The sequence below is a fragment of the Euprymna scolopes genome, chromosome 25 (genome assembly GCF_053919585.1).
Source record: "Euprymna scolopes isolate OS-2025 chromosome 25, ASM5391958v1, whole genome shotgun sequence".
NCBI lineage: Eukaryota > Metazoa > Mollusca > Cephalopoda > Sepiida > Sepiolidae > Euprymna > Euprymna scolopes.
In genome coordinates, this window is record NC_136506.1 from 65,461,807 (window position 1) to 65,485,434 (window position 23,628).

General features: G+C 34.7%; 1 protein-coding gene across 1 annotated transcript in view; it reads left to right on the top strand.

Annotated features, from left to right (window-relative positions):
* Positions 1–23,628, top strand: part of LOC145247407 (protein O-mannosyl-transferase TMTC2-like) — a 210,250-nt gene that overhangs the window by 75,310 nt on the left and 111,312 nt on the right. The window contains exon 2 of the mRNA XM_080109112.1: positions 22,162–22,780. Coding sequence (XP_079965238.1) covers positions 22,162–22,780 — 619 coding nt within the window. The remainder of the gene's footprint in view (positions 1–22,161; positions 22,781–23,628) is intronic.

Sequence of the window (23,628 nt, forward strand, 5' to 3'; positions counted from 1 at the left end):
GTTTTAACAACTAATCCTTTACTTTTCCATGTTTAAGCTTAACCATATTATTTTCATGCTCGCATTTTTCTATTGTAATAGGATATATATATTTCAATTAATCTTCTGTTCTGCTTTTTCTGTATGGTATCTGCTCGATTAATGGGATCAGTAATCACGATACCACATTTACTCTCGTTTTTTTTTTGTTGTTTTTTTTTAAACTATTGCATCAATCCGGATGAAATTTTATATGGAACTTTTTTATAAGGTACAGCGAACTAAGCATTATGGTATCCATTCGATACACACTTAGCTTGATCTTGATAGGGATTAATATTCAATAGGAAAATGGGCACAAATTTAACCATATTTATCTATCAATTTGGCACAAAGCACTCCTCCTAAATCAACATGTTCTTGTTTTTAACGGCCTAAAAGTCTATATATCAAATATATATATATGGTTTAACTCGCTTCAGTAATTTTGAAGTTGCTTCTATAATCCAAATTGGAACTTGCTCTCCTCACTCTCCATGCTTGACTTGAAAAAGGTTAATACATCAAACAGTCAAATAAAGACAAAAGCAAACATTGTTCTTTCACTTTTGCAGACATGATGCAATTATTCCGTTCCACTACAGTTGGTTCAACAAGAAACAACAAATGATTCATACCAAACTCTGTCCAATCGAAATGAAATCCAAAAATCAATTTTGTTTTTCCAATCTTTAATCTGAAGTAAACATTTTCACTTCTCAAACGCAAGGAAAGTGAAAATACTGACTCTGCCAACAAAAACCATATGAAGGTGGCTGTAGAATACGGCAATAGAAAACGTTGCAAGCATAATCTCAGGATAATTGCTAATCGAAAAAAAAAAGGGATGACGCAAATAACGGGCAGGTAACTCCTCATTACTTAGGTAAGCGAAACAATTAAATACAACAGAATCACTAATCAAAGAAAACAATAACAGATCTTATATATACAGAGTGTCCCAAAAAGATGTATACACACTCCTAAACTGTTTTTGTACTTCAACGGCGTTTTCATGCTTCCAGTAGCATTTTAGAATGATTTTTTTTTCTTCAAAGGTTAGCCTGGCTGCCATCATTAAGATCGATGAGTTTAATCTGCAAAGAAAAAACAAGCATTACATCTGGTTTAAAATTATTTAAAGTGTGTATACATCTTTTTGGGGCACCCTGTGATTATAACTCATTAGTAATCATTTCAAAATCAAAAGAAGTATTTGATTCACATTCATTTTTTTTATATATAAAGTACATCTTAGATGTGTTTTGAATAGCGGAAAACCACTAAACAACTCCTTAAATAGATGTATGTTAAAAAAACAAAACGGTTGGAAAGTTTTTTGTTTATATGGAATGAAAAAAGAAAGATTTGGAGAAGAATAAATGAAAAATGAAAAACAAAACACTTAGTGTTTTTAGGCGCTCACCTCCCTAAATTAATTGAAAAACACACTTTGGAATAATTATATATATATATATATATATATATATATATATATATATATATATATAAATATATTAGTGGCACCAAAAAGAAAGTCCGCACGTTTTCAAAAACCGCAAATTAAAGCTAAATTGAATGGAACTGTTTAAACAACCTACACCTCATTTGATTCGCCTCTATAATTTTGACCTGTTCATATTTGACTTTTAAACTGACGTATCCTAGTGTTCACATCAATAAAAAAAAAATTAACTTCAAAGCAAGAAGACAAAAAGAAACTCCGCAGCAGCAAATGAGCTTAAAACTAGCTTAAAATATCCATCTTTTAGGCAACAAAGCATCTCTAATTGTTGTTGTTCCAGGATATACAATGTAAAATTTAATCTGTATGCCTTGACTTTCTCTTAGTGATCATCAAGAGCTCATTAATCTTCACCTTTTTAGTTTATCCAATTGAGAAATCGGCTGCAGATTGAAATGTGATGGGAAAACAATACAAATCACTGCGCAAAAACACTAAAACTCCAGAAGTGTTTGTGATGCCTTTAAATCTGGTCATCCTAGAGTTATTTCTTACAGGAAAGACAATATTATCAAGATTCTGCAGGCTCAGAAACAGATTTGAAACGGCTCTCCAAATCCAACAGTGTAATCTTGTTAAAAAGTGGTTTTTCTACAGTTAAGAATAGATTGAAGGAATTTAATTTGTAAGGCTGTGTTGCAAGATGCAAGCCAGTAATTTCTGTAAAGAACAAAAAGTTCCATCTGGAATTTATCCATGCACTGAAGATCATGACTCTTCATATTCATTTCATATTGGTCAAAAATGATTTTTAGCAACGAAGGCAAGTTCAATAGGCTAGGCAGTGATGGTAGGTAGTACGTCCATCAAAGGAAGGAATTTAATCCTAGGTGCACAGTTTCAACGCTGCAAGGTGGTGGAAGTTCAGTTTTGTTGTGGGACGTTATTAATGCCAATAGTCTAGGGCCTATAGTTTGTGTCCAAGGTCAAATTAATTCAACAAAGGACATTAATATATTGTTTGAGCATTTTCTACCCTACTTTGGCCGGAAGTTGGATGGTAATCCCATCTTCATGCAGGATAATGCTCCCATTCACACATCTGGCAATGTCCAGAGGTTCCTTGGAGAGCATGATATTCTGTGTTTGGATTGGCCTGCACAATTTCTAGACCTCAATCCTATCGAAAACGTATGGCATTACATCAAGCAACAGCTACACAATGATAAAATTTCAAATCTGGAAGAACTTTGGATAAAAATTAAAGAGAAGTGGGATGCCCTTTCAACAGAGTATTACTGCAGACTAATTCAATGAATGCCCAAAAGAGTGTAGGCTATCAAATTGCAGAAGGGTTATGCTACTAAATATTAACTAGTTCATTGTGTTCCTGTTGTATTTGTGTTGTATTAATGTCCTAAAGTTACATTTAAATAACAATTTTCCATTGTGCGGATTTTTCTTTTTGCCTTCTCGATTTGAAGTTCGTTTTTTTTTTTAATTGACGTGAACACTAGGATACTTCAATTAAAAGTTAAATATGAACAGGTAAAATTATCTATACTATAATTTTGTTTTTGTATGGAGGATTGTATTGATATTCATATTTAAAACTATTTTTTCTATTTATTAAAAAGAAATTTAACATATCTGGCAGTCTTGTTAGATATTTTTTCGTATGAAATTAATTCCAATAAGTATCGAAAATCAAAAAAATCCGTTCTTATAAATAGCTTTCTCTCTCATATGGATAAAAAAGAATTTTTCCAGGGGAATATTTTACGTTACACCAGCCAAGGAAGATAATAAAATTTCAGCAAATCATTTCTTCTTTAAAAAAAAAAACATTGATTATAAAATGGAGATACAGCTTAATGGTAAAGCATTCGATTACAGATCGAATAATCCCCTGTTCAAGCCCGGATATACCTCACCATTTTATTTTAATTGTTTCTTATTAATGAGTTCAATTTACAATAATTCATCGTCAAACCCAAATATCAGCTGATGTGATATTGTAAACAAACACAGACGGAATTTGATGAACGACATTATCATTATTTTTTTTTAATGTTTTTATTTTATTTATTTTTTTTTTTTTTGTGAATAACTCCACTGAGCAAATTATTCCTCGCAATATATAATAATCAATAGAGGAGTGATTATATAATAATGCATACGTAATCTGTGTAAATTAAAACATCACGTTTAAGCGTATTGTACAACCGAACAACGTAAGGCTGCCAGCTAGTATATATATATTGGTAATGCATGAAAATATATTGAATAGTGTGTGTGTGTGTATGTCTGTGTCTGTGTGTCTGTGTCTGTGGATTGCTATCAATATATATTAATATTTTACTACTAAGCTATCCTCATGTATTGATCATTGTTGTAGTAAATATTGAAAATCTACGCGCAATATATTATACATGTATACATGAAATAATGTATCTTTCTCTGCTTATCCTTACATTGCTTTTCAGTTTTTCTGGATTTCTCCTGATCGCTGAACCCGAACGAGGCTGGTTCAGGGAAAGTGCAGTTATTAATTATAAAACAGCTGGAGATGTTTTTTTGTTTTTCTCAAAAGAACTGAAAGGAAAAAAATTGATTTTTTCCATTTTTTTTTTTTTTTTTTTTTTTTTTTTTTTTTTTTTTTGCTGGGGAAATGAAAGAGGAGCTCAGTAATCTGCAAATATTTGGGGTGCCCAATAGAAACATTGTCCCCCTAACTCCAAGCAATAACTAATATTGGACAGCATTTATGAATAGCGGAAATGAAATTTGGTTTCATACTCACCAGTTTTGTAACTCTATCACTTCTTTTCATGTTCTCATTTAGTCGTCATGTTTCATAAGTGATGTTTCTGATAAATGACAAAAAAATCAATGTTTTCCGAGTCGACTGTTGGTTTTTGTTGTTTTTAAGTGGGGCATAGCATAGAGCTCACATAGATTGTGCCTCATAAATATCTGGTTTGCATGCAGTCCTAATTAGTCATAGTTATTTCTGAACGTGCAAGATTGCAGGACTTTACCTCAGACACCGAGGACAGCACTCAGTGGTTGCATGCAAAGTCTAGGAAGGTTTGGCCCTGTGGGGAAAATCATAACTTACTTGGCTAGCATTTGTGTGTGCTTCAAAAGGTTGCTGTCAGGTGTATACATCGTAGACCAGTAACAAATCGATTTAGAAATTATATAGACTGAAAAGCACATTGAGTGACCGGGTAGCGAATATATATATATAACACTGGGTATGACAGTGCCTGGTAGGGTTTAGAATTTTTATCAAAGTATAATCAATCTACTGGACTGTAGTCAAGTTTCCACACATGCAAATGAACTAATGGATGTTCACTGTGAGAAAAAATACTGCTTCTTCCCCCTTACAAATGTGGTTCTTTTTATGTTCGTTAAATCTCACCCCTTCACCATAAAACAAGTCACACCTTTTGCATCGTCTTCTCCTTGTTTCCTCGTGCCGGTAGCAGAGAGAGAGAGCACACCAGTTTCTTCGAGGTAAGGTTGTGGCATTATTACTACAGATAATGAGAAGGTAATTGAGTTCAATATGACTCTTAATATGGAAATTTCGTTCGCTTGACAGTACGTGTTTACCAAGATGATTTTGTTATAAGGAAAAGGAGAATTTAATCTTTCCATTTTTCTCTTGACTGAGGGAGGAAAATCTCCGTAGAAACGTAATCTGCGGGTGTTTGGAGTGCTCAAGAGAAATATTATCTACCCAACCCCGAGCAATAATAAAGCATTTGCTGTGATTATTACTGAATAACACACACACACACACACACACACACACACACACTGTAGACCCCAAATGTTTGGATATAACTGTAGGTAGGTAGTCGAGTTCAATGTGACTCTTGATGAGGACCGTTTATCGAAACTCACCAAACGTTCCACCTGATGCCACTTATGTTCAAGTGGAGGACAGAACCTTCTGAAATCTACATCTAAGATGATTTTTCTTTAAGCTTTATCCCCCTCCCTGATACCTCAATCCCTTAAAGAAAACAACGAAAAATCCCAAATAATAATTATAGACTGAAGATAACAGCTGTGTTTACACATGTCCGCTTTTTGTGTCTTTTACCTCCGTGTTGACACGAACCTGTGTAACTTGGTGTCTTTGTGTAACTCATTGGTGGACGTGTGCTTTTTAAATCTACCAAAAAAGAACAACTGAATTATTTTTACTTCTTAAACAAAGTCGACTAAAATATTATGATTCGTTTAGTTATTAGCCTACGGGCCCGGCGTTGCCTGGGTGTGTGGAGGTGTGTGTTGAGAAAAAAAAAATTAAAAAAATAAAAGTGGTAGTAGGCAGGCTCGAACCCAGACCGCGAAGGAGGAAAAGAATGTGAAAAAAGTGACGTCTTTGCTGTTGCGTCTATCACCAAACTGAAAGTGATGAAAGTTTAAATTAAGGCCAGTCAATCAAAAAAAGGGGATAACTTTCGAAAATACAGGCGAAAAAAGCGATCCCTCCCTGTAGAAAAGTGCCCGGTTGAGGGTGAAAGATTTAATGTTTTTAGCCAATTTTTCGATATTTGTCGTTCAAAGGGTTGAGCTTCAAAACGATATCGATCTTGTGAAAATCCGTCTTTGTCGAAAGTTTTAGGCAGGCAGACATACATACATACATACATTTAAACAGACAAGTGAGATTTATATTATAGAAGATTAGTGCTATTTAGTCGACGTTGCTCGGGTGGAGATTTATTGTTGATCGAAATGTTTCAAATATAATCATGTTTATAATTTTTGCCTAGAAAGAAAAATTATAAATAACATGTAATTTAATAGGCCTACAATTAACATCTTTGTTTGTCTTTTCTTCGGTATGGAACATTGACACTTTTTTTTTACTTGGTACATATAACTACTGTGATGGGGTTATATATTTATAGTGGCAAACAGAATGGGGAGTTGAGCAAGATGTTTTTTCACATTATATTTAAATTTCTGTATGTTAGTATGGTCAGAGAAAAAAAACGCTCTTGAAAATTTCTAAGGTAGGCGTTCCTTTTCTTGAATAAGAATGACCAAATTAAGATTTTACACATAGCAGGGCTCTACATTGCGAGTGAAACAGTCGCATTTGCGAGTGATTTTTCAAAGTAGCGGCTAAAAATAATGAAACGCTTATCTTTTGGCGATTGTATTTCTTTCACCAACACTCTTGCAAAGCTCACTACTGAACGAAAAATAACTTTAACTTTTAAAAAAATAAATTATTTAACCAATAAAAGGTTTCACAAAACAATATACTTTTTAACAAAGATTGTTTAAAAACATGTGAGGAAATCAGAATGTTTATACGTTCAAGTATCAACATAAAATGCAGTGTATATTTAGAATATCACTTATTAAAAAAATACAAAAAAATCTTTGATTTGCACACTCGTCATAAAACGAAGGTGTCATATTCCAAAAATCATATGGGTTTGGCTAGTAACTTTTCTATTTGGCTAGTAAACGAAATTATTTAGTTGTCAACGGTGAACTAAAGTTAAATTTGTCTGTAGAGCCCTGTCCACATGTGTGTACTCTCTCTCTCTCTCTCTCTCTCTCTCTCACGCGCGCGCGATATTTCTGTCTCCCTTCTTCCTTTTTTCCCTTTCGACAACTCTGTAAGTCTTTGTGTTCAACTGTTCGTGACTATTAAGACAATATCCGAAAATCGTTCCGACTTTGTTCATGATTGAATCAATGGAAATCTTTTTTTTTTCTTTTTACTTTTCTCTATACAAAGTCGGACACTTTTAGGGGGAAAACGGCAAATCTCCACCCTGTTCCCCACCTTTCTGCTTAAATTGGCTTCTAAGACGGAAACCAATTTCAAAGATCAAATACTTTCAATAATACTAGTCATCCACGGTTTCCCTGTATCACAGCTCTTTAGTGGCTAGACCAGCATTCATTTCAATAAATATATATAATATTAATTTTCTCGTGTGTAATTATTATTTAATTATATATATATAATGAGAGAGAAAGATCTTTTTGAAATCCAATTTGGTGATGTAAGACGTCTTCTCGCGCGTTTAGAATTCTCTTCTTTTTTTCTTCTGTGGGGATGCCTATAAACGATGCAATAAGTGATTATTTTTTGTAATTTTCTCTTATTTTTCTTCTCCAAATCCTTTTTCATTTCTTATTAAAAAAAAAAAAAAAAAAAAAAAAACTTTCTAACAGTTTTTTTTAAGAATATACATTTTGTCTCTGACGTTATACGTTTATTATCTTCCGCTTTTCAACGAAACACGTGTAAGAGGCACTACATAAAAAATAATTATAAATAAAACTTAATTAACTATATATTTTGGTTTGGGAATCATAATTAATGATGTATATGCGAGAAAATTAATTCTCCCACTAGAACATTTTTACATCTCTTTTGTGTCACATTACAAAGATTAAAAACCTTATGTCTAGAATCCTTATTCCATTTTTAATAAGTTTCCCCTGTAATAATTAAAGTATCTTATTTTGGATTACCACTTTTATGAATTCAAATATAAATTTATTTTCATACTGGCATTTTAATATTAGTTAATCGTTGTATTCTTTTTATATATTAGTATTTAATTTTAGTATTGCTAATTTGTAGATCTTTCCATGTCAGCACTTTGAAGGTGCATCGTTCATTATTTTGAAATAAAGTATAATAGTAGACAATATAAATGACTTCCTTTTAGGATAATGCCACAAAGAATGAAGAATTCTCTCCCTTTGAAAACTTCTAAAATACAAAATGGCGCTTGTATACTATCTCCCTATGTACTTGCCTTCCCTTCGTCTTTTTGTTTTTTTTGTTTTTTAATGTGGAGAAAATCCCATTTCCTAAAATATGAAATACAGCATCAGAAGAGATAGCCAGAGTGCTGAATTATGTTGAACAATCATAGCCTGTTTTTTGTTTTTTTTCAAGAACTGTAAGACAATGGAGATGGATGAAAATTTAGATGTGGAGAAAGTATATTTGGATGGCGAAGCTATTGAGGTTTATTTAGAAGTGTTGTTATTTTGGTGATACTATTGGAGCACAGGGAGGAGTAGGTGATAGTGTGATTGCAAGAGTTAGGAGTGGATGGAGTAAGTTCTGCAAGTTCAGGGAACTTCTGCTATTACTAACCAGCAAAGTATTATCACTGCCACGAGAAAAGTTTGTCAGACATTATGTATGCAGTGTGATTATGCATGGAAATGAAATCTAAACAATATAAGATGTGTGTAGAATAGGAGACTTTGATTATATGGCCATTTTTGGAAGAATGGAGAAGTTCTTGAATTAGAAGATGAAGAGCAGAAGCTAAAAGATTAATTTCGTAGGAGAAAGCGAAAGATAACGTGAGAGGAAGATAAAAATGGACCTGAGAGAAAAAAATAAACACCTGAATGTTAAAGGAAGAAGCAAAATATTATTGATACCATGAATGTGTGATGCGTGTCCTGCAGACGGGCTTAGATCTGATGACCTCTGAGGAAGATTAAATCTGTACTGTGTATAGAAATGTGTGCAGAAGATTAAATTTCTATGGTATAGCCATGTTGGAAGAATGGGTGAGTTTTTCACTTAGTAGATGTAGAACAGTTGAAGTAGCAGGTTCTGTTCAATGAGGAAAGCCAGAGAAAACAGGAACTAAAAATGAGCCTGAGAAAAAGACCTGACTAAAAATAGCTTAAAATAACCTAAAATGGAAATCAATTTTTTTTAAACCACGTTGAAAAAAAAAAACGGATGAATGTTGTTTGGTGATGCAGACTGTTGAGACCGGAAGGTCAAAGAAAAAAAAAATTGGGAGAAATTGATAAAAATGAACTTGAAAGATTAATCAATAAAGACCTGGCCAGAAATAGATTATTTTGGAAGTCAATTTCTAAAAACAACGCAAGTAAAACGGACGTTATGATGATGACGATGTTGATGATGATTGTTTTGTAATTTTTCTTGCAAACAAATGAAAAATGTTGAAATGCTTACTTGCCAATGGTTATAAAACTGTGCAAAGCACCTGATGATTCTCAAGTTATTTTTGAAACTTACCTATCATGTGATGTGGGGGTTGGGGGGTGTAAAGTGCACACGTTTTTCTCAGGAACATTCTCGGAAAAACGTCTGACCTTTCACCTTTCCTCCTTCTGCGACTGGTAGCACTTGTTATCTCACCGTTTGCTTAATAAACTCTAATTACATGGACGCCTCGCCTCACCTCTCTCCAACCCTCGCCCCCAAATAAGTAAAATGCCTTTTTTTCTTCTTCTCACCTTTGCTTTCGACCCATTTCTGAAAGATGGGAAGTGACATCTCGAATAAAAGAGAAGAAAAAAAGAAGATAATTTAATCAGATGATGTACAGCAGACAATTGCCAGCGTACCTGAGACAATTGTTCGCCTTCGTTATGCAATTGGATTGAGGTCGTTTCGTGCGCTACATCGAAAATTACCAATGACACATGATCCTAGGTGCTGCCATGGGACTTTCCGCGCGCACGCACACGCACATATATAACGTATATCTATGTATAAATAAGTAATATGTATATGTATTATTGTCTCGTACATATACTTATGTTATTCTCTGTTTCAACAATGCTCAGTACATGAGTAGTTTAGTAGTAGTATCAAAATACTCTTTGGGCAAGTGAGCTAATGACCTATTTTAGCGATATAACTGACAAAATCGTTGCTACAATAAACAAAAACATGATTACTGTAATTTTAGTTGAATACACTAATTTATATCTGATGTTTTGTATTTTTACTTTTATTTTATTTATTTTATTATTTTTTTATATTTTTATTTTTTTTTCAAGAAACAATTACGAAAGTTAAATGACTCTCCCATATAACTGTCGAGTTTTATAAACGCATTATAGCATTACCTATCTGGACTGGACAAGACGATCATTTTCTTCCAAGTTTAAAATCATAATTGATCCAATTTCAAATCCCGAAAATTCTAGTCACATGACTAGACCTACCAATCGGACATCATCGTATGATGGCACCGTAGTTCAATGTGTGTTCAATTATAACCTAATCGGTCGACACAGATTTCTAAAAGTATATTATCACAAGTATATGTCACATACTTTTTTGCTTGAAATTAAAAAAAAATACTTTTAACCGACTCGGTAACATCTTTATTAAAACGTACCATTGTTTGACACACGACTGCATTTGCACGTTTACAATTGGATGCGAAGAAACGCTGTTATCCTGGTTTATTTTACTTGGATAAGTTTGGCGATTGTCTTGGCATATGCGCTGAAACTATCGTTTTGTTCGAATGCCAAATCAAATTTTGTGTCCTTGCCATCAAGAATTGATCGATTCGTTGCGAAATGGTCAGATTCCAGGGGATTTAGTGGCATTCACGATGACCGTTAAAAAAGAAAACGGTATCATTTTTTCCTCAATTGTGAAAGCTTTTATTTTGTTAGAATGAACTTCCTCCTAATCCTTTTCTTTTTTTCTCTGCAATCGAACTCTCCCATCACCACAACTACTACTGCTGCTACTGTTACAATTAAACTATCAGTTAACTTCAGCATGTCTGTCTCGGAAAACTACTGATTTGCCTTTAACTAAACCTGGTATCCAGATAGACTTTGTTTGTTTGTGTTAGTAGGAGTATATAGTTATTTATCTCTCAGGGTTTGACATAGCATCAGTTACCCTGTATATCAAATTTCGAGTCTGTAGACTAAAAATTGACAGAATTATTGTGTAGGGAAATGTACACAGACACACACACACACCCCGGCACGTTCACTTTTGTATATATATATATATATATATATATATATATATATATATATATATATATATATATAGATAGATAGATGTGTGTATGCATATATATATATATATATATATATATATATATATAATTTAATAAGATATGTGTTGCATTGAACACTTTAAAGCCAAATAGCTGCAACGCGAGTTCCCCCCACCCTTTATAAAATAAACGAGTGTTCATTTTTTAAAGAGAGAGATATATTTTGGAGATATACACTCCTTTTTCAATCTACATATATGTATATATATTTTCTTTTTCCTCTTCCTCTTCGGCATGGTGTTGAATGGAAGAATTTGAGTTGGAGTCCACATGATGTTAGCTGCGGATTTATCTGTAGCTGGATATGCTGATGACACCACACTCTATAACAGGCACTACAGGAAAATAAATGAACACATATCTAAAGAAATGGCAGAAACACTAGAAGATGATCTCCAATCTGTAGTGGAATGGGGACAAAAATGGATGGTCACGTTCAATGCCGCCAAGACTAAACTAGTTTCATTCAATAATTACAAGAAACCTTCTCTACTACCTATAGCAATGGCCAACGACTCTTTATCTGAGAGCACATCTTTCAAACTCCTTGGTCTAAGGTTCACACGAAACATGAGTTGGAACAATTCCATTAAAAGCATTGCCAGGGCCGCTGCAAGGAAGGTGGACTCTCTCTACCGTGCTAGAAAACTACTAACACCCGAAAGTATCCTGTACCTCTATTAAGCCACCATTCGCCCATGTATGGAGTATTGCTGTCATATTTGGGCTGGTGCACTCCTTGACAGAGTTCAAAAGAGAGTCGCAAATCTGATAGGCCCTGAGCTGGCATCTAAGCTTCAGCCTCTGTCCCATCGACGAAACGTTGCATCCCTCTGCCTGTTCTACAAGTATTTTAATGGTGAATGCTCTGACGAACTGCAAGCACTTGTGCCCCCACGACATGAACACCCTCGACAAACCCGACAGGCTGCTAAATCCCACCCCCACACTGTAGAGATCCCTAGATGTAAAAGATCTTTCTACTCCAGTAGTTTCTTCCCCAGAACCGCTAGACTTTGGAATTCCATTCCAGGTCCCTGCTTCCCCAACTCTACTGACGTGCAGAAGTTCAAGTGTAATGTGAACCAACATCTTGCTGCCCAAATTCCTACATAGTACCCCAGTAGTTGTTGCCCCTGATAGTAGCCCCCTACACCAAAGTGGCAATGTGCCTTGTTTGGGGTGAAAATGTAATTTTAAAAAAATTAAAAAAAAAAAAAATAGCTGCAACGCGCTTCCCCCCCCCTTCCTATGTAAAATAAACGAGTGTTCATTTTTTAAAGAGAGGGATATATTTCAGAGATATACACTCCTTTTACAATCTACATATATATATATATATTCCTTTTATTCTTCGGCATGGTGTTGAATGGAAGAATTTCAGTTGGAGTCCACATGATGTTAGCTGCGGATTTATCTGTAGCTGGATAATTACGCATGGTCGCGCAATTTGAAAATCGGGGTAGGTTATCCATAAAAGGCGTTGAATGAAATTTGAAAATTAAATAAGATATGTGTTGCATTGAACAGATAAATCTGCAGCTAACATCATGTGGACTCCAACTCAAATTCTTCCATTCAACACCATGCCGAAGAATAAGAGGAAAAAATATATATATACATATATGTAGATTGAAAAAGGAGTGTATATCTCTGAAATATATCTCTCTTTTTAAAAAAATGAACACTCATTTATTTTATAAAGGAGGGAAAAAAACTCGCGTTGCAGCTATTTGGCTTTAAAGTGTTCAATGCAACACATATCTTATTAAATTTTCAAATTTCACTCAACGCATTTTATGGATAACCTACCCAGATTATATATATATATATATATATATATATATATATATATATATATATATATATATATATATATATATATATATGACTTGTTCAGGGTCAATTAAGTATTTTATTGGCTCTGAGCAGATCACGAACACAGAAAAATAATGTAAAACTGACGTAATCCAAACAACTCATGTGTAGGGATATATATATATATATATATATATATATATATATATATATATATATATGAGAGAGAGAGAGAGATAATAGCGGATTCTATGAAAATTCACATTTGTATTTTTTATCTATATTGCTGGCATGTATTATATGACTATGCAGCACAGTCTCCACAATATTATTGTATCGCTTTTACTCAAGCCTAAACTTATTTATTTAAGTAATTTGGTTGTACTTTCCAAATATATCTAGTTATAGGGAATTATTGCAAACACCCTTGTAGGAGTTTAACATATTTCCATTCTGTGGACAACCAGTGTCAATGCAGCCTCCATGAAATTATCTTACCATATTTGGACAAACAGATACTATACTTTGATCCTAGCCAGAAAGTGAAATAAGTGTATTTTACTTACTTTAACATTCAACATAACAGCAATATAAGTTAAAATATTGTAAAAATACCTTATTCCATTGAGGTTTCTGTTATCAGGCAATCCTTTCTTTAAAAAAAGGGGTCAAGGTGATAACATGCCTGAGCATTTTATTATTATTATTATTATTATTATATACGGTATGTAAAACTTTTCTCTGCCCCCCCCCCCCATGACGACTGTATCATCTTTGGACTTTTGATAAAATCTTGCTTCTAAATCCATATTATCTTTCAAGATGAAATCCTTGGTATTTGTGGTAAAAAGTTTTTATCCACTTTCTTCGCGATTTGCATTCCGTTTCGTTTTTTTTATTATTATTATTTAATCCAAATCTTCTTCCCTCGCCCTCCCCTCTATCATGATTTAAATTACAAAAGGATTCTTTTTGTTAAAATTCCCACTTGAGCAGCATTTTTCTGTCTGTCTCTGAGGAAGATTCTCACGCTGACTTTCATAGTTTTTTTTTAATCATTTTATTATTGTTTCTTGTATTTTAATACCCCCACTCCATCCCACAAGCATTTAAGAATTTCTTGTAAGATTTTAGTTATTTCTGTCTATGTTGGTTGAAAGCATATATTAACTTAGTATACGTGAAATCGGATTTATATAAAATATATTTTGGTTTTGTGGCGACAGATTATTTTAATGCAATATGTCTGCTGTGCCTGTTGTAGGTCACTCAATAAGCATCTAGATACAACCTGCAATGTCCTCAAAAAAAAATGTGTGTAGGTTATGTCTAGGCGAAAAATGTGTAGGTTATGTCTAGGCGAAAAACACAAACCTATGCCGAAATACGCAATGTTATTTATAGAGAGAAGAAATGTTTGTGTAAGGTAGATAATTTCTATTATTTTGTTCAAATTAATCGGAGTTATTTCCGATACACTGAGTTATGCCTATGAATCGTGTGTTACGTGACATTTTTTAACATCGAAATTTCAAAGATTCCAACTATTTTCTATATCCACAACGGTTAAAAATATGAATTTTTAAACAGTTATTCAGTATTAGTATCACAATGATGTAACAACATCATTTCTTGGCCTTCGGGACAAGATCAAAGTGTAGTATCTGTTCTCTTTCGGTGGAGGAGAAATCCTTCACGACTGAGACAATTTTTATTTTTGTACCTTTTCTCCACGTTAAAAAACGACCCTGGTGTCTAACTCTGTCCCGTGGGGAGGCATAGTAAATAGGTACAATGATGTAACAACATTGAAATTTGTTGCTGATAACAGAAATGGCTTCCATCTGTGATTAACAGAAAAGAAAGATGGCTTCCCCATAAAGAATATTTTGAACAGGAAAAATTATATTATTGAATTAATTTGGAATTATTTTAGAGATGAGTAATTTGTATAATTTTTATTTATTATTTGGACTAGTATCCTCATCTTCTAATTGTTGTTTTCACAACGTTTTGGCCAATTATTCCTCTAGCCTTTGTCATGACACAGTGGATAGAGATGCGGAATATCTACAATTCCAGGTGAGCATTGTCGGGAGGTAGCGGTTTCAATCCTACCCAAAGCCGGTCCATGGATTAGTTGGCCAAACCATGGTGAGATGACAACTATTGAAGGCAGCAATTGCTGTGGATGTAGTTAGAGGATTCAGCATTCCTATCCCATCGTGGTTAACCTGACGAAGGCCAGGGGAATAATTGGCCGAGACGTTATGAAAAACAACAACTTTCATGAGGATAATAGTTCAAATAATTGTGAAAAATTATTTTTACAAAAATATTGAAGCAAATTACAAATATCTTTAACAACATGGACCAATGCTAAAGAAAAGGAAATGGCTATTCGGAATGAAATTTTTATATTTTAAGGTGGGATTAGAAATAATTTTTCTCCCTATGCTACAAGTCGAGTATTTGATCTATTGACTCCGCAGTCCTGATTTTAGAGTTCAATTTATTCCAGTTATTAAAGCTTTTCGGTGTCTCTCATTATTATGAACCTATGACAGATATTGATTAAAAATATGTGGAGGAGTATAAACAGGTAAAATGTCTTTGAAACCATGTTTAAGATGTTAACAAAAATGTTAATAGAAATCATGAATACATATGTATTACGCTTTTCTTTTTTTCTTATAAATTTCGTATAGAAACATATTGATTTATTTATTGCTTTTTCAGTTGTTGTTTCATGACGTTTCGGCCAACTATTCCTCTGGCCTTCGTCAGGTGGTAACCACGATGGATAGAAACTTTGAATCTCCTAACTGCATTCTCATCAATCACTGCCATCCGTAGTTGTTGTCGTCTCACCACGTTTTGGCCAAGTAAGCCTCTGGACGGCTTTGGGTAGGATTGAAACCGCTATCTTCAGACAATGCTCAAATGGATTTATAAGATCAAAAAATCGAATCTTGATTGCCCTTCGGGGCCCGTGGCGCAGTTGATAGACGTTGAATCTCAACAGTTCCAGATGAGCATTGTCTGAAGATAGCAGTTTCAATCCTACCCAAAGCCAGCCAGAGGCTTACTTGGCCAAAGCATGGTGAGACGACAACAACTATGGATGGCAGTGATTGCTGAGAATGCAGTTAGGAGATTCAAAGTTCCTATCCGACGCGGTTACCACCTGACGAAGGCCAGAGGAATAGTTGGCCGAAACGTCGTGAAACAACAACTAATAAAGATGAGAATAATAGTCCACAATAAATAAATTTATATAAATAATACTCGTCTCAATAATGAATTCCAATTAAAATAATATAAGTAACATATCGATCATTAAAAATATATTTGGTTCACGTAATATTTAACCACTGCCTCAATAACAAAACGAACCAAGGAAATTTTTAATTATCTCTGGTGGTTTATCATGTTGTTTTACTATCCAAAGTTGATATGGTCCTGGATATGATCTTAAACTATATCCTATGGTGAGGCTCCAGCTTTCAGGCTTTGGGGAGTGTGGAGCCACCCTTTACTTGCCATTGCTCCCATGTCCATTCTGACCCGCATTGATAGTACCTGTTAGGGTCCCAACTATCCGTTAAATAGAAACCGACTTGAAAAAAATATATTTTATTAAAAAGTTTTCTTCAAAATAACTGGATTCGGCATTAAATAACCTGAAAAAGGTTGATATGCCGTAAAACAAAAACAACCAACTAACCAAAATTAATAAGAAATAAGTAAAGTTTTAAATATACAGTGGCCAAAAAAAAAAAAGTCTGCACTTGCCATTTTTTTCAAAAACCGCAAATTTAAGCTTAATTGAATGTAACTGTTTAAACAATATATACCTCATTTGATTCGCCTTTTATCCTTCTCTAATTTTACGTGTTCATATTTGACTTTTGATTGAAGTATCCTAGTGTTCATGTCAATTTAAAAAATTAACTTCAAATCGAGAAGGCAAAAAGAAACTCCGCAGCAACAAATGAGCTTAAAACCAGCCTAAAATATTTACCTTTTAGGTAACAAAACATCTCTAATTGTTGTTGTTCCCATCCATATTCTTCGCCTTTCTTTTAAGAAAGCTCATTAATCTCCACTTTCTTGGTTTATCCAATCAAGAAATCGGCTGCAGATTGAAATATGATGAGAAAACGATATAAATGACTGTGCAAAAGCACCAACATGCTAGCAGTGTTTGTGATGCCCCTAAATTTGGTCATCCTAGAGTTACTTCTTACAGGGAAGACAATGCTATCAAGATCCGCAGCCTCGGATACAGATTTCAAATGGGTCCCTAAATCCAATAGTGTAATCTTGATAAAAAGCGCTCTCTTTCTACAAGAACAGATTGAAGGAATTTAATTTGCGAGGCTGTGTTGCAAGACGCAAGCCAATGATTTTTATAAAGAACAGAAAGCGTTGTCTGGTCTTCATCAGATGTCATAAAGATCATGACTCTTCACATTCATTGAAAGTGATTTTTAGTGATGAAAGCAAGTTCAATAGGCTAGGCAGTGATGGTAGGTAATATGTCCGTTGACAAAGAATTTAGTCCTAGGTGCACAGTTTCAATGCTGCAAGGTGGTGAAGGTTCAGTTTTAGTTTGAGGCATTATTAGTGCCAATGGTCCAGAGCCTATAGTTCTCTTGCAAGGTCGAATTAATTCGACCAAATACATTAATATGTCGACTGAGCATTTTCTACCCAACTTTGGCCTGAATTTGGATGATAATCATGATAATCATTAAAGATAATGCCCCCATTCACACAGCTGGCAATATTAAGTGGTTCCTTTTAAAAGCATGATGTTCTGTGTTTGGATTGGCCTGCACAATTTCCAACCCTCAATCTAATCGATAGGATTGAGGTCTGGAAATTGTGCAAGCCAATCCATAAAGCAACATTACATCAATCAACAGCTATGCAATAATAAAATTTCAAATCTGGAAGAACTTTGGACAAAAATTAAAGAAGTGGGATGCCCTTTCAACAAAGTATTACCGCAGACTGTGGTAATACAGCAATGCTCAAAAGCTTGCAGGCTGTCAAACTGTAGAAGGGCTATTTTATTTAATATTAACTAGTTCCTGTTGTATTTGCGTTGCATTAATGTTCTAAAGTTACATTTAAATAACAATTTTCCATTGTGAAGATTTTTCTTTTTGCCTTCTCGATTTAAAGTTAATTTTTAAAATTGGCATAAACACTAGGATACTTCAATTAAAAGTCAAATATGAACAGGTAAAATTATAGAAAAAAAAAAAAAGGTGAATCAAATGAGGTGTAGGCTGTTTAAACAGTTATATTTAATTTAGCTTAAATTTGCAGTTTTTGAAAAAAAATAGCAAGTGCGAACTTTCTTTTTGGCACCATAATGATTTTTAATAGAATAGTTGCATCTTCAACGTGATTTCAAAGACATTTTGTTTGTTATTTACACACACACATACATATATACATATAACTCTGGCAGTTAATATAAAGTTTAAAATCTCATGTAAAGAAAATTTTACTTTGTTTTTTTTAGTTGACCATATGTTCAATTTCAGAAGGAAATATTTGCTTCTGCTTAATGCAACTGTAAGGCTCTGACGGAAATATGCCTGCAAGTGTGTAGCTAAATGTTGGTATAATTTTTTCTAATTATACATTATATAATAATTCTTTGCGATTTTACTTTAGATTATGGCACAGTCCTAAACAAATACTTTGCTTCCCTCCCCAGCGATTCTAAAATGCGAATCCCATACTCAGCTGACGTGCAAACAATCGGACACATTTTACTGAACGAGTGACAATGTAAATTGCAGACATGAAATCTAAGAATTGGGTGTGACTTTAGATTTTCGCTCATAATGAGACGCCAGTATTCCGGCGGGTTACATCACCGGGAACAGAATTAGCAAACCAGGTTCAAACTCCATCTGTGACAATATTCATGCTTCTTGCTCTCATACACATACCGAAGTAATTCTTTAATTGTGTGTCTCACCCTCAACGGATCAATGAAAATTCTTTACTCTGTAAGAATGGTCCATTTACATTGTGTTTAGTACTTGGTAAGATTATATTGAAATAACATCTCATAGAATTCTGTAACATAATGTTTCGCGTGGAAGTTTTATTTATTTGTATTTTTTTAAATTCTGAACTTTGTGAACACTCTTCTAAGTATCGGAGGTTGGCTGGTGTAGTAAAAAGGGAAGGTTGTTGTATCGCCCATATTGAGCGCTTTCAATCTTGACAATCGTCATCACGAAGTATCATGTTATTTTTCTTGCCTCTTTATGACAAAGTTAGACACAAGGTCGGTTTTTTAATGTGGAGAAAATCTAGCTCACCAGAATAGGACACTTTAGACTGAAACAGAAATTAAAATGGCGTCAGTCAAGAAGGAATTCTCCTTCACTTACTGAGGAAAAAAATAAACAAATTATAACATTTGGAAGAATACCACAAAAGACTAAGGAACTTTGTTATTCTGATTTAATTAGAGATTCTAGTGTATTGCTTCAGTTTATTTAATCACTTAGTAGATTTTATTTATTTAAGTTTGTCTTTTTTCTGTTTTTTGTTGTATTTTAATCATTTTTGTTTCTTTTTTTTTTGGGGGGGGGCGTTTTGTGTATATATATATATATATATATATATATATATATATAGGTTCTCTAGTCAACCTGGTAGTCAACAAATACGTGTGGGCCCGATCTCATCCCTGCATTACTAATTAAGAATTGTTCAGCCAAGTTAGCCCCCATACTTTCCAAGCTCTACAATAAATACCTTGCTGAATCTTGCTTCCCTAAGCTGGATGATGGCCTTTGTGGTATCAGTGTACAAGAATTCTGGTGAAAGAACAGACCCTCGCAATTATCACTCCATTCGTCTTCTCCCACTCTTAGCTAAAATCTTTGAGACCTTAATTAATCAAGCACTAGTTCACCACCTCGCAAAAGCAAATCTTCTCTCTGACAACCAGTATGGATTCAGGCAATGTCGTTCTACTGCAGATATTTTAACAGTCATCTCTGAACACATTTACCATGTACTGGATAAGGTGGGCAAAGCCAAGGCTGTAGCTCTTGATATATCCAAAGCCTTTGACAAAGTCGGGCATAAAGGGCTGCTAATGTAAATTAAATCGCACGGTATAACTGGATGTGAACTAAATGCAACTAGATCCTTCTTAGACAATAGAAGCATGCAGGTTGTCATTGGCGAACGTACATCCAAGCAGCATAACATTAATGCAGGAGTGCCTCAGGGGTCGATCCTTGGACCATTATTATTCCTGATATTCATAAATGACCTTGATAATATTGTGTCCGAGATGGGTATATTTGCTGATGATACAACACTCTATAATATGCATGAGGGAAGAACAGAGGTACATAAATCTAAGACAATGGCAGAATTGTTAGAAAATGATCTCCAGACTACAGTGGAATGGGGCCGTAAATGGATGGTAACATTTAATGCTAGTAAAACTAAGCTGCTTTCCTTTAACAATTGTAAAACACCTCTCCAAACCCCTATATCCATGACAAATAGCACCCTACCTGAGAATTCTACCTTCAAACTCCTCGGCCTAACATTTGCAGGCAATATGAACTGGAACAAATACATAAAGGACATTGCAAAGGCTGCTGCAAAGAAGGTGGGTTCCCTTTATCGAGCTAGAAAACTACTCACACCTTAGAGTATTCTGTACCTTTACAAGGCCACCATTCGTCCATGCATGGAGTATTGTTGCCGCATCTGGGCTGGTGCAGCTACCACTAATCTCTCCCGCTTAGATAAAGTCCAAAAAAGAGTTGTCAATCTAATCGGTCCCAATTTATCAACTAAGCTCCATCCCCTGTCTCATCACCGCAATGTTGCATCACTGTGCCTGTTTCACAAATATTTTAATGGAATGTGTTCTGATGAACTCGTTTCACTTGTACCCCCTCGACGTACATATCCCCAACAAACCCGCTTAGCAATTAGATCTCACCCCTTTACTGTTGTTGTCCCTAAATGCCAGAAAGCTTTCTATTCTAATAGTTTCTTCCCTTGAACAGCTAGACTTTGGAATTCCCTTCCTGCTGCCTGCTTCCCTTGCTGTACTGATATGTAGAAGTTTAAATGTAACATAAACAAATATCTAGTTAATCTTTCCTAGACATGACCCCAAATAATAGCCCCTTACATCCAAGTGGTGATATGCTTTGTAAGGGGTGAACATGAGTAAAAAAAAGCAAAATTAGTTTTAAATTGAACAAATGACGAATCGTTGAGATTAGTCTTCATATCTTCGCTTCAAAATAAACAATACATCAAATATATAGATGAGGATTTCATATGAAAAATAGTTGGTCGGTCAGCCAACATGAGACGCTAAAAATGTTGGAACATTTGTTTCTAAGGTTATTTTTAGGCTGTTCTTGGCCCTTGGACCAGGAGTGGAAAAGGAAGTAATCAGTTCTGGTCATATCGGACAATTGCTTTTTAAGTCAATTAGTTTGGTCAATGTGGGGGAAACTCTTCATATCAGACAATTGCTAATTTTGGACCCTGCCAGAGTGCCCCCTTGGGGGAGCTGGTATCTCCTCCCCACATTAAAAAACGGCCTTGTGCCTTATTTGCTCAGTGGGGAAGCAAATAATTTTTTTTTTTTTTTTCTGTATAACATTTTAATCAAAATTTCTTGAACGTTTTTGGTACTATCAGATCAGGTTGTCTTTAGCTACTAGCTCCCAAATATTTATGTTTTCATCCTTTCTCTTTGCAAAACTTAATCATGTTCTGCAAAGCCAAAAACAACAACCTTGGTCTACAAACTAAACACCATGAATAAATATTTGAAAATATAAACAACTTGAAACATAAAACTTCTTTTCCAAAATTACTGAATTCGACATGGAATAACATGAAAACTTTGCTTTATATATTAGATAAATAATTCAGTTTTTTTTATTTTACTTTCAGCCGTGCTGTTGAAAAGAATCCTGACTTGCTTCCTGAGACCCCCCTCATCAATTTGTTCTATAACGACTTTTGGGGGACACCGCTTACGAACAGCGGATCCCACAAGTCGTACCGGCCAATATGTGTGCTAACGTTTCGTCTGAACTACTACTTCAGCCAATTGAATCCATGGGGCTACCATTTCACCAATGTCCTTCTTCATATGCTCGTAACAATCCTCTTCACTCATCTTTCAAGTATTTTCCTCCAGAAAGCGCTACCCACGATTATCGCCGGACTTTTGTTTGCTGCTCACCCGATACACACCGAAGCAGTTGCTGGCATCGTCGGGCGTGCAGATGTTGGCGCCTGCCTCTTTTTCCTGCTTGGATTTTTAACTTATCGTAAATATGTTTTCTATCGTGATGGCTATTGTGATGGCCGAGTGGAACTGTGCAGAGACACTGGAGCAGAGCGAACGTCACAGAGATTTGTTTATTTCTTTTTGGCAACACTTCTGGCAACTTTGAGCATGTTAACCAAAGAACAAGGAATCACGGTGATTGGAATCTGTGCCGTTTATGAACTTTTTATACAACAGAAAGTGGTGCCATGGAAAGTTTTCCAAGTCTTCAAATTGGTAAGTTATTGTTTTTTGTGGTTATTTTTGTTGTTGAGTATCATTCATGCATTTTCATGTGAATCAAATGTTGGCATTCATATCTGCGATATCTTTCTAGTTAGAATTCTTTTTAGAAAGACATTGGGTACTTAAGGTGGAGGCTACAAGGAGGTTGCCAAAATTCCTAAGTAGAAAATGTTTCTATGGAATAAACTGAATTTGAACTTGGCACACCCAGGTTGTCAGTCTGTCGTTAACAATTGAGCTACCATCACTTCTTTGTTGTTGTTTGAAACTACCTTAAAGTGCATGAATGTTCGATTTTATTTTCTTTAATTTGTAACAATTGCATATTTACTATTTTCTTTTTCACTTGCATGTTTTTACTCGTGGATTGATTAGTACGAGGTGGAATGATAAAATTGACACCTTAAAGAAAACAATACTACAGCTTTATTTTTAAAAATTTATTAAAAATATCAATTCAGGTAACTTGATTATGTAGTAGAGCTGACCTATTTAATGTAGCCACCTTCAGCCTCAATGACCCGTGTTGATACAGGTCTAGAACTGGAAGGATGCCATTTCTACAAGCGCCAGTGAGGGCTTGGTGAATACTTGGTGGGTGGTGGCGATCAGGCTGGCTTTGGTGTCATGTTGGTGATGTTCTCAACATATAACCACACGAAGTAGTCCAGCGGGTTCAAGTCGAGGGAGGAGGGGGTTGTCAGTGAGAAAAGGGTACAAAGTTGTAGCACTCCTTCTGAAGCCAAGCCTGAGTTTCTTCGGGCTTGTGGGCTGACACCAAGTCCTACTGTCACATCCAGGGTCTTCCAGCAGTGACCTGATTGCACCAACGGATCACC